We start from the raw sequence: 11782 nt of genomic DNA, 5'->3' as shown, positions 1-11782 counted from the left end.
CTTTTCTATGTGGTTTTCCGATTGTCTTAGCACCACTTGTCAAACAGACTATCCTTTTCCCAGTGAAAGGTGTTGACACTTTTGTGGTCAAATATGCAATGGCTTATTTCTGGGTTCTCAATTCTATTCCATTGGTCTATGCCTATCCTTATGCCAGTACCATAGTTTTGATTACTCAAGTTTTATAGTTTTGAAATTAAGGAGTTATCAAGATTGTTCTTGCTATTCAGTGTCCCTTGCAGCTTCATAGCATTTGAGGATGAGCTTCTCCATTTCTGCAAAAAGAACTATTGGAATTTTGTTACAGATTGCATCTAATCTATATGTCTTTGGGAAATACAGCCATCTTAATACTGTCTTACAATTCATGAATATGGTAGGTATTTTCATTTTTTCTTTCAGGATGTTCTTCATTTTCAGCATACAAATCTTTCACAACCTTGGTTAAATTGGTTCTTAAGTATTTTATTCTCCTGGATGCTGTTGTAAATGGACACTTTTCAGATTATAGATAGTATATAGAAATACAATTTACGTGCAATCTCATACCTTGCAATTTTGAATTCAATTATCGCATCTAGGAGCTTTCTTATGGATTCTTTGTGATTTTCCACATATAGCATTGTATCTGTTAAGTTTTATTTCTTCCTTTCCAATTTGGCTTTTTCTTCCTTAATTACTCTGGCTAGACCTTCCAGTATAATTTTAAATAGCAGTGGTTGAAGTGGGGACACTTATTTCCGATCTTAAGGGTAAAGTTTTCAACCTTTCATTATACATTTTTTCATTAAAAAAATACCTGTATCATGTTTATAAATTTCCCTTCTATTCCTAATGTCATGTGTTAGAATTTTATCTAATGTCTTCTGCATCTACTGAGATGATCATAGTTTTCTTGTCCTATTAACTTGGTACGTTTGATTGTTTTTATACTGAACCACTTTTACTTCCCTGGACAAACACCTCCATACTACAACAGTAGTCTCACCTTTTTCACTTAAGTTCTCTTTTACATTTAGGATGGTCCTCCATCCCATGCAGTAATTTTAAAGTATTCACTTTATTTCTGTAGCCTTTTTAAGCTTGATGTACTAATAGAGTACTGTTTAGTGACCTATCAAACAGACTTTGGGTAGAAGAAATTGATACCCGACAACTCAAAAATCAGATTATATACATGCATGTGACCCCAGGAGAAAGTTATACCAAAACTGCTCCTCTTCCAATAGGATTTGTTTCCATTTTTATTACTTGCTTCATACTTTATTTTGGCTGCGATGGGTCTTCTTGGCAGTGCACAGGCTTCTCTTGTTGTGGCATGCAGGCTCTAGAGCATGCAGACTCAACAGTTGAGGCACATGGGCTGGCTTATCCCAAGTCCTATGGGATTTTAGTTCTCCAAACAGGAATTGTCCCCTGCATTGGAAAGCAGATTCTTAGCCACTGGATCAGGGAAGTCTCAGTTATTTGTTTCATAGTTTATTGTAGAAAAATGATAAAGCACTGCTCACCCACCACGGACACTGACATTGTGAACAATGTAGGGGAGGCTTGCACCAACTCGAAAGCTGAATGCAACTGGTGGTTCAATCGCTGGTTTGCCAGTAAGTTCCTCAAGGGGGATGGCTCCAGGGACCCACGCACTGGCCACTTTGAGTGCTACCAGCAGTGTGTTTAGAAAGCAATAAAGGAGGAGATTCCTATTGAAGGACTGGAGTTCTTGGGCCATGGCAAAGAAAAACCTGAAAGTGCTTCTTGATCTTGACACTAACTTTGAAAATGGACTCCTCAACTCAGGAAATTGAGGACTCTCGATGATATTAAAGATATGAAGACAGCCATCAATTTGATAAATTCAGGAAGAAGTTTCCTTTCCTTCTTGCTTTTTTCTTACTTGTAAAAGATGATGAACCATCACTCTTTGCTTCTAGCTAGCTCTGGCAACTCAGAAGGAACTTTGTGTGCTAAATAATGGAATTACTTGGGATTATGGTTGCAATACTTGGTCTGGGATCAGTTTTAGATGTATCTTGTATGTAAGTGCTGTTAAGTTTGTCAGGATGACCAAGGATTCCTGACCTTTTGAGTTATGCTTCAAAGGACATTACGTTACATACATCGAACTAGGGTTATTGTCTGTAGAAGCAACTGGTTAGGATCTCTTTTTTCTCTTGGGGAGTGAATGCTCTGGAAAGGATTCCCAGCATAACAGTTTCAAGCAATGCTTGAGAGTAGTTTTGTTTTTGAATAGTAAATTAATTGTTAACATTGCTGGTGGACTGCGCTAGCCAAGAGGAAGACAGCTTTTAACAGTTCCATTCGTTAAGAAGAAGTGTCAGATCTCACATTAAGATGTGAAAACTTCGAGAATGGTGTGGTGAACACCATTTCAGAGTTCATGGTGTAGTTTAGGAATTAAGATCTTTAGAGAGGCTATGGAGGAAGATCCTAAATTGTAAAGACTTGTTGCCAACTTTCAACTTTAAGATGGAACTGTAAATTTCGTTTCTAAAGAAAATAAAGTGCTGCTTAAGAAGTTATCTTGATTAGTGCCTTCCAAAGAGGACATACCAATTCACAATCCTCACCAATACAGTATTAATGTTAATTTTAACAAAATTATTTTTGCCAGTGTAACAGGTGAAAATGTCTGGTTACAGTGCAATTTTGTAATTCTCTTGAATGAGGCTGTGCATCCCTGCAAATAAATACGGTATTTTACAAGGGAAACAGCTAAGGATTAGGGCTAGTTTTTCCAAGGCAACCCCTCCTGATTCTTATCAAGCACCCAATACATCAATGGTTTGTCTGAAAATAAACATACTAGGTGTATTTATAATATTCTCTTAAAGAAAGGGTTTATTATAAACTAGTGTCACAGGCCACAAGGAAGTAAAAGAACTATGTACAGCCTTACGGGAAACTGGCAGGGAGCTGAGGAGGGCCAAGATGAGCCTAGGGCCTTGGTGGGCGCATTCCCGGGGGAGGGGGCCCTGTAAGGGAAACCAGACAATCCGGTGAGACTCCGCGAACAACAGCTTAACAAACAAACAGGTGTGGTAACGCGGCCCTGGAGAATCGGGCCCACGCCTCTGTGGAGCTACTTCCATAACTCTGTGGCCAAGGTCAAAGAAGGCCTGAAGTAAGAGTAAGAAGTTTAGTCAGTGCCTGATCTGCAACTCAAATCCCCACCCTACCCCAGCCTCCCACACCCGGCAGTTACCAAATGATCAGAGGGGGACTTCTCTGGGGCCATGGGCTCCTATGCTTATAAAGCTCAGTAATGGAAAACTACAAATACAGTGATCAGCCAGTTTGGCCACGGGTTAACTTATAGGCCACTATGGCTTCATGAAAAGAACACTGGCCTGGACACTGAGCTCTCTATGGGCCTGTTTCTCACCTATAAAACAAGAGAATTGATCTACATCAGCATTTCTCAAACTGGAGTTAAACAGATATCCATAATAAATAGTACAGCAAAGCCCAGAGCCCCTCCTTAATTACTAGCCACTCCCAAACCAAGGGGCTAAGACTTTTCTTGGTCGTGCAACAAAATGCACTATTTCACAGTGACCAGAGAACACTGCCTTAGACACTGGAAGTACAGTGTACAGGGAGGTTCTCACTATTCTAAGAGGGAGGTAAGGTCCATTTAAGAAATGCTTGTTCCCTCTTTCCTTTCTGAACAAAGCTGTCCTCTAAGTGTTCACTTCCCTAAACTTAAGGCATAAAAGCCCATAAGGTATGGTTAAAACCCAACCTTTTCTCCAATTTCTAACCCAACATAGCTCTAGGGAATCAACGCCACTGCTCCAGGCACTTACCTCGCATCCCTGGGGGAGGAGGGCGCATCCCTGGTGGGGGCATGCCCATAGGAGTTCCTCGTCCAGGTGGGATCCCCATTGGGGGACCCATGGGAGGCCTCATACCAGGAGGTGGGCCCATCATGCCTGCAAGAGAAAAGTCCCAAGAATACAGCTCAAGTATCCATCATAGGAGGAAAAGTACAAAAGGTAGCAGGAAACGTACAAAACTGTTCACCACATTCTAAGACACAGGGACCATTCCACCCTCCCAGTCCTTCCTAGCACTAGGACTTGAGCCAGAGATAGAGCTCTTGTCTGGCTAGTTCCAAAGTCAGTCAACCAAGCTGGATCTCAGAGTAATCCTGCTTAATTATACAAACTCATCATCAGTTTCAGTCAAGGTTATGTCTCATCATAAATCCAGCTACGGCATCTTCTATCAATTAACAATGGACTCCTCCTGGGCTCCTCACCTGGAGGGGGTGCCCCTCGGCCCATAGGTGGTGGAGGACCTGCACGGCCAGGTGGGTACTGAGTTGGGGCCCCTGCAATACTGGCTGTGGCAGCAGCTGCAGCTGCTGCAACAGTACCTCTTCCTTGTGGGGTCATCACCTAGGAAGACACAGGAAAGAAGTTAGGCAGAACAGTACAGTGCAATGCACTGTCCCTCTCTCCTCTCTAACTTGGTAAAGAAACAGCAGACACCAAATCTGCTGAGCTACAACTCAAAACATCAGACTTCCTATCAAAACCTATTATGTCAGAGGAGATCAAGAATGGTCTTAAGTTCAATTCCTGTTTTCCAGGCCTAAGTTAAGGATGCCCAATCTAAATTAGGTAAGGCATTTGCATGCTCAAACTGGACTGACAATAGGTTGTAAAAGCTATAGTACAGCTGATCCTTGAACATGGTTTTAATCTGTCAAGGTCCACTTATATGCATTTTTCTCCCTAAATACATACTACAGTACTTGGCTTGAATCCATGGACATAATGAGCCAACTGTAAAGTTATACACAAATTTTCACCTGCAGAGTTGGCATTTCTAACCTCCATATAGTTCAAGGGTCAAGATTTCAAATGTTGTCATGGAAATACTTTACTCTAATATAATTGGTCAAAAACTTTTCATGCATCTCTTACAGCATCAACATAATGCATAATAGCAAACTTTCCTTTTTGCTTGTCTCTCCAACCATGTATGAAACACAGTGAAATACTGATAGCTTGACAATCACACCCTAATTGGTCATTCTGGACTCAGATCTTCACTCTATCCTTTATTTTAACTACAGAAGATGGTGCCCCTTGCTCCAACTCCTCACCTGTTGGGATGGACCACCAACCCCACGGACTGGCCCAGCAAGTCCTGCAGGAGCCTGAGGCATAGGAACCCCAGCTGGGATTCCTCTACCAGCAGCTCTGCCAATCCCTGGGCCCCCAGCAGCTCCAGCAAGTGGCACTCGGGCAATGCCAGTCTGAAGAATAAATATATATGTTAATATGCTTGTGGTCTAGAGAATAAGAAGTACACTTGGGAATATCACTGCCAAGAGAACCCCTCAGATTTACAGGGCCTCAAAACACCTTCTTATAAACACTATCCACTCCTCCTCCATCCAGGATTATATGCCTAGCAGGCTGAAATAACCTAAGAGTTTTAAGTCAAGAGAAACATGCACAACTCAACCAATATGCATTCCTATGAAAATTAAATAAACAAACAGCCAAGCCTCCACCCAAAAGGGTGTCTATGCTAGATCAGAATATTTGACCTGACAAAGAGATATGAGGTCCAGTCCCAGCTCTGATTCTCACTTGGTGGGTGACAGTGGGGATAGAGGGCAAGTAAGCCCACCATTCTAGTACTGCTTCCTCATCTGTCAATGAAGAGGTTTTAACAAAACTGGCTGTGGTCCTGAAGGTTTACAACTGGCTACATTAGAATAGCAAATTCTACTGGAAATAGATATCAAAGCTATGGATAGTACATATGCCTTGAATCAGAAACATGGTAACATCCTCTGCATATAAAAGTCTAAACAGAAGGAAATAACTAGGATAAACTGCTCTGTACTCACTTGAAAGTATCTTTAGAAGTCATTAACATGACTTTTGAATACAGCAACTGGAAAAATGTTTACAATGTTAAGTTAAAAAGCAGAATGATACATACCTATTACAAGTAAAAAAAAAAAAAAAACAAAACCAACATATATACATGTGGACAAAAATTAGAACAAGGTAACAAGATTATCCCTTTAACAAACAGTGTCTTAAAACGAAAAAGGGAAAACAAATTTGGTTCAATTCTCTAAAGCCTCTTCTGTTTCTAAAGGGAGGCTGAAGCTAATGAACCAGGACTGCCTGGAATCAAATGACAGTGTCACCACCTTCCAGCTGTGCCACCTTGTGTGAGTTACCTCATTTCAATTTGCATTATCTATAAAGTGGGAATAATTTATCTCAAAAGACTGTTACATGGATTAAATACTGAAGGGCTTGGCAAATAGCAGATGCTTAATTAAATATTAACTCGAATATTAACAATTATTCCATAATTATACAAAAAATATACATGTATTCTATTGTTTGGAGTTACAATTTTTTATGGTCCAACTAGACTGTCATCACATTAAGAACTGATCCAGGAGGCCTTAAGTGCCTCTTCTATTGACTATGTACATCAACTAAGGAAGAGAGGGCTTTCAAGTTACAAACCCTCAAATCCTAGTTCCTTACTCCTGACTTGCAAAGTAACCTCTTTAAGATTCTGGTTTATTACCTGTATAAGGGCAACAGAAACCAGAAGACACCTGTGAGTACTGCAATGAAACAGAAAACCCCACACAGGGCCCAGCTCAGGGCGGCGCCTCCCTCGCACAAGGTTCCTGGCCTTGCACTGGCTCTCAGTTCTGACTTACATCTTTTGGAGGTGGTCCCTCTACTGTCATTGAGACCAGGTTCTCCCCTCGAAGTAGCACAAGACCAAGGACTCGCTTCTCTTCTCTCTCTGCTTGTTTTGAGTTCTTTGGTCTAAAGACAGGTTTAGGAGAAGAAACAAACAAAAAAAAAATAAGCATTAGAAAAAGGGTAAAGTTCATGTTCACCTACCTAGGGGCCCTCCAAGACTTGTTTTACACTAAATCTACTGACAGGCTAAACTTGTAACCTCCCCCCATTAGATGCTTGTGTCCCATGCCAAGAGGATGCACAGACCAAGAGACAGGACAAGAGTCAAGAAAGCCCAGCCCTGGCTCACTCACAAAGCCACTGTGAAAGCCTTTCCTCAGTCAACTCTTTGTTGCCATTACCCTTTTTCTTCCTTCAGCTTAAGGCCTTAACAATGTCAGGAAGGCAGTCAAAACAATTCCTCAAGTCAACTGAATCCCATTCACTCTACTTACATGCAGTATCCTTCTAGTATTAATTCAACCCCACAGAACTGTAACTCTGTCTCTCACCTCACATTAGAAATAGAAGCCAAAAAAGGAAAAGGTTAAGAGATTAGCTACATAGAAATTACACTTCTATCCTCAAAGAACAAAAACAAATCTCCAAATAGCCACAAGCAGAAGAGGATGAGCAAAATATAAACGAGGTAGACTAGGAAAAAGTAATTGCAACAAGATAGGGAAAGGAAAGTCAAAGCCAATATCCTAAAATTAAAGGAAATACAAAATACCTTGATTTTTAAAAATCACTTAAAGGTTTCATTTTAATGACATTTTATATAAATTTTCTGTAGGTGGTCACTTTTTCCTCTTTTTTAAAACTTATCTATAGTTCTTTAAAAAAAAAAAAAAAGCATGTACTGCCCTTTCACAATTAAAAAAAAAAAACAACCTTTCTGGGTATCATAAGTTTTTTCTCATATACTTCTATGTACTTTCAAAAAATATTTTCTAAGGGGCACATTTTCATTACCAGAATAAAGTTAGTCTCATTTAAAAATGTTGGCCACTCTCTAATGTGCACCTGGCACTCAGCCATCACTACATTTTCTGTCCTATACTTCTTGACCTCATGCCACAAAGAAAACAAAAGTCCCAAAGAGAATCAAAGGGAACTGACAGCCACTGGCAACATACTATGGACACTCCAGTGGCAAAAGAGAGATGAATGGTCAAGGAAATTACATAACTTCTTTGGGCCTCAAGATGCCTTGAGTGTAAAACAGAATGAAACACTAGACCACATCTTTTACTAGGCTAGAAGCTTAAGATCTGTGAGACCTAAGATAAGGGAATTATCTAACAAATTATGGGACTGTATTCTCCAATTGTTTCTATAAATGACAACAAAAATCACTGGCCCCAAACCCACAAGGGGAGTTGAGCACTTACCCTGAAGAGGGTCAGAGGCTTCTTAAAGCAGTTTCAGACCAGGCTGCACTGTGAGAGCCCTTTAGGCTACAGCTTTACAAATAGGCAATGAGGCCAGAAAATCAAGCTCTCCCCCCTTACACACCTGTGGGGAGAACATGAGAGCCCTTTACCCCAGTACCCAGGGGCACACAAAGTCAGAGAAATAAAAAGCCTGGCAGCCCTCCTTACAACTTGTACTCTGCTAAAAGTAAAGAGCAAGACTAAGGAAAGAGATTTAAGAAACTCTCCATTTTAAAACTGAGAGGAACCAGCCAGCTAGTCACCGCCTATCACTTGGCCCACCCACCCAATCCACTCCCCATCCACTCAACCCCTCCCCCCACAGCCCACTCCTTACTTGATCTTCCTGAACTCATCACAGTCACAGAGGATCAAATTCATATGCTTGTCAAAAGCTTTAAAGGTGCCAATGAAGATACGGCCATCTTGCAGGATACATCTCATCCTGTAGTCAATGTGTTGCAGCATCTTGCTGCTCTTGCCCACGGTCTGCAAGGAGAAATGAGCAGGAATGAGACTCAGCTCTTTTGGACTCACGAACCTGTTGTCTTTCCTTAAAACTTCTGCTGCAGCCTTCTTTTCTGTTTGTCTTTCTCAGTATTCTCAGTTCTATCTTTCAACCACAGCCATTTCCTGGGAATTCTCTCACCTGTTTTCAAACCTAACCTGTTATTCTCCCTTCCTGTAAAATCATCTTTTTCATATAACAATTGCCTTTGTCTATATTGTATATCTTTGTCTATGCTGTAGTCATGTATGGATGTGAGAGTTGGACTATAAAGAAAGCTGAACACCAAAGAATTGATGCTTTTGAACTGTGGTGTCAGAGAAGACTCGAGAGTCCTTGGACAGCAAGGAGATCCAACCAGTCCATCCTAAAGGAAATCAGTCCTGAATATTCATTGGAAGGACTGGTGCTGAAGCTGAAGCTCCAACACTTTGGCCACCTGATGCAAAGAACTGACTCATTTGAAAAGACCCTGATGCTGGGAAAGATTGAAGGTGGGAGAAGGGGACGACAGGATGAGATGGTTGGACGGCATCACCAACTCAATGGACATGAGTTTGAGTAAACTCCAGGAGTTGGTGATGGACAGGGAGGCCTGGTGTGCTGCAGTCCACGGGGTCACAAAGAGTTGGACGCGACTGAGCGACTGAACTGAATTGAGGGTTGTATATGTTTCAGAAGTGAGAGAGTAAGATGGCTCCAAACTACTGAAACCCATGCATATTAGAGAACAGTGGCCACCTGCCACTGTGCAGATTACAGGTGACTCCAGTGCTGTGGAACACCACTATCCCATTAAAAAGACTGAGTAAAAGAGCTGGAATGGGACCGGCACTAAGAACCCAATCAATGAAGAGCCTGTTATCAGAAAGGAGATGATCAGCTTGGAAGAGGAGAATGGAATCCCCAAATCAGTAATTTGTTAGTGTGTCTCCAAGACTACATTCAGAAACGGAAAACTTTCTAGTAGTCAGAGTGCTAATGAGTTTGAACACATAATAAGAATATATAAGCTGCTATACTCCTTAACCCAACAACCTTTTCTGCTTCACGGCCTGGCTTCAAATGTAGTTCTGCTAAAATAGAGAGAGTATATAGACCTCACAATGAGAACTGTCAAGTGCCCTTGGCAGCTACATTTCTCTCTATGAATAAACGACCTGGCATTTGTTATATCAGCCTCCCATTAGTCTGACCAGTCCTAACTCATCCAAGAGCCTTTGAGGTAGCAGGCACTGTGCTTGCTATTCATCTCTGTGAGCTTGGACAAGCACAGGTTTTCTGAATCTACAAATGCATGGATCAGAATCTTGACTCCTGTCACCCTGGAGTTTTGTCGTGCAGTTTCTTTTACATGACCATTTCAACCAAACTGAAATCACAGCTTCTAACCACAAGGGTCTAAACCTTTACAATAACATCTGTCTTCTACAGCTAATTCACACAGGGTGCTCACTGGCAGGCACCGCCACAAGCACTACTTATCTCATTTAATCCTTAAAATCAGACTTTACAGATGAGGTCATGAGGCTGTAAGAGTTTAAGCTGTGCTGAAAGCTAGTCTGCCTGAATCCAGTGCCTACTCTTCCAATCAACTCTCTAAACAACATCCTACTTAGGTTTCCCTGCTTCCGGTTCGCCCAATATATAACAGCTACAGAACAGTTATCTTTCTTAACACAAATAAGTACGTGTCCCTTGGCTGGTTAAAAATCCTTCAATGGCATCCCTTACCACCAACAAAATTAAATAGCATGTGAAGTCTTTAATAACCAGATTCCTGCCAATTCCTCCCACCCCATTCTTCCCTTTCCCCTCTAAGAACTTTCAACAGTGCTACCCTTCACGCTTTGTTCTTGCAGTCCTTCGGATCTATACTATTCTCTCCCATTTTCGCTGGGGGAAAGCCTGAGTCTTTTAGGACTCTGCCAGGCATCACCGAGTCTAGAAAACATTCTTATCCCGCCCCCCGCCGTTACTTTTACTTAATGCTTAATTACCACTCCGAATTATGTTACCCGTGTGTCCAAATAAGAGTGAACTCGCTGAAGAAAGGAAACACTTCATTGTGTAGCCCCAGGGCCTGAAAAGTCAGGCATATTCAAGCGCAAATGTATGCTGAAGCAAGAGTTGAACTTTTCCTCCCCTCACTCATCCTCGTTCCTCCTCCCCATCTACCAGAATCAAGACTGTTTCTGGCCACAAGCCCTTCCACCTCTTTCCGCAACTCCTCGGACCCTCACCCTTCAGACAAGTCTGAGCCTCTCACCAGGTCTCCCTCAGTCCTTCTACGGCGCTAGTGCCTGCTCAGAAGCCCCCCACACACATTTATGCCGCAAAGTTTTACTCAGCGCCTATGGGATCCCAAGCATTAAGGCCACAGCGGCTTGGAGAGCCCCAGCGCTAACCTCGCGCGCACCAAGCGACTCTGGCCTCGGTCCCTTATTTCCAGCCTTCTCCTCCCCTAATCCGCCAAGGGACCATGGTCTGAGTCTTTCCTGCCCAGACGGAGGCCCCGCGGCCCGGGCCTTCACCCCCTGAGCGGCAAACCCATGACCTCCTTCCCGGTTAATCGCGGTCCCACCCCACAACAGACTCAAGAGCTCCCGTGCTGCTGGTCTGCGCCTCCTCACCATGGTGGCGGTTCTGATGGCTCGGATTCCAGCCGGATTCCCCTTCGCGGAGGCCTAGAAGCCCGCGAGTAACTCTCTTCCCGCCGCGGCTACCGGAAATGCAACCGCGGGCAAAATGGGGTCGGGCAGAAAGCTGCTTCCGGTTCCGGAGTTGGCCCTTGAGTTCCGGCCGAGGCGCTGAGTTATGAGCTTAGAGCAGGGCGGAGTTTCGGGCGGTGCTATCTTAGGATCCTCTTTGTTGGACAGCTTCCTAGCTTCAGTCGGTACTAGAGCTGCTTCTTTTTACCCTCACCACTCATTCCCTCGCGTTCCAGCCCGTTAACTTTCGGTCCTCATCTCCCAGCACTTTATCCCGGCTCTCCTGTCTACAGGACTTCCGCGGTAGCTCAGCTGGTAAAGAATCTGCCTGTATGCAGGAGACCCCGGTTTGATTCCTGGGTCGGG

The 11782-nt window shown here is 42.8% G+C and overlaps 1 protein-coding gene and 1 pseudogene across 2 annotated transcripts; one reads left to right on the top strand and one right to left on the bottom strand.

Moving 5' to 3' along the window:
• The first annotated feature begins 1492 nt into the window (after nt 1–1492).
• On the top strand, nt 1493–1759 carry LOC145530972 (TP53-regulated inhibitor of apoptosis 1 pseudogene; annotated as a pseudogene).
• A 1082-nt stretch (nt 1760–2841) lies between these two features.
• Nucleotides 2842–11444, bottom strand: SNRPB (small nuclear ribonucleoprotein polypeptides B and B1). 2 transcript variants are annotated; one of them, XM_081559057.1, is made up of 7 exons: nt 11339–11444; nt 8535–8686; nt 6734–6845; nt 5135–5287; nt 4283–4421; nt 3828–3953; nt 2842–3137 (listed from the first exon to the last, which is right to left on the bottom strand). In XM_081559057.1, exons 1-7 carry the CDS (start codon nt 11339–11341, stop codon nt 3127–3129), a joined length of 696 nt encoding a protein of 231 aa, XP_081415183.1. In that variant the 5' UTR covers nt 11342–11444; the 3' UTR covers nt 2842–3126. The 2 variants fall into 2 exon arrangements, with proteins under 2 accessions (XP_081415183.1, XP_081415181.1); XM_081559055.1 differs by having other exon boundaries at nt 2842–2993.
• Nucleotides 11445–11782: the final 338 nt, after the last annotated feature.

This window comes from Giraffa tippelskirchi, chromosome 13, assembly GCF_054371585.1.
Source record: "Giraffa tippelskirchi isolate mGirTip1 chromosome 13, T2T-mGirTip1v1.2.pri, whole genome shotgun sequence".
Lineage (NCBI taxonomy): Eukaryota > Metazoa > Chordata > Mammalia > Artiodactyla > Giraffidae > Giraffa > Giraffa tippelskirchi.
Note: the sequence above shows the minus strand (reverse complement) of the source record. Positions and strands in the feature narration are given on the sequence as shown.

What these genes read in the sequence shown, in the direction of transcription:
- SNRPB (XM_081559055.1), bottom strand. An exon ending in CCGAGGGGCACCCCCTCCAG is followed by an intron (nt 3,954 to 4,282) that starts GTGAGGAGCCCA and finishes TTTCTCTTGCAG; the next exon opens with GCATGATGGGCCCACCTCCT. An exon ending in TCCTCCCCCAGGGATGCGAG is followed by an intron (nt 2,994 to 3,827) that starts GTAAGTGCCTGG and finishes TTTCCCTTACAG; the next exon opens with GGCCCCCTCCCCCGGGAATG.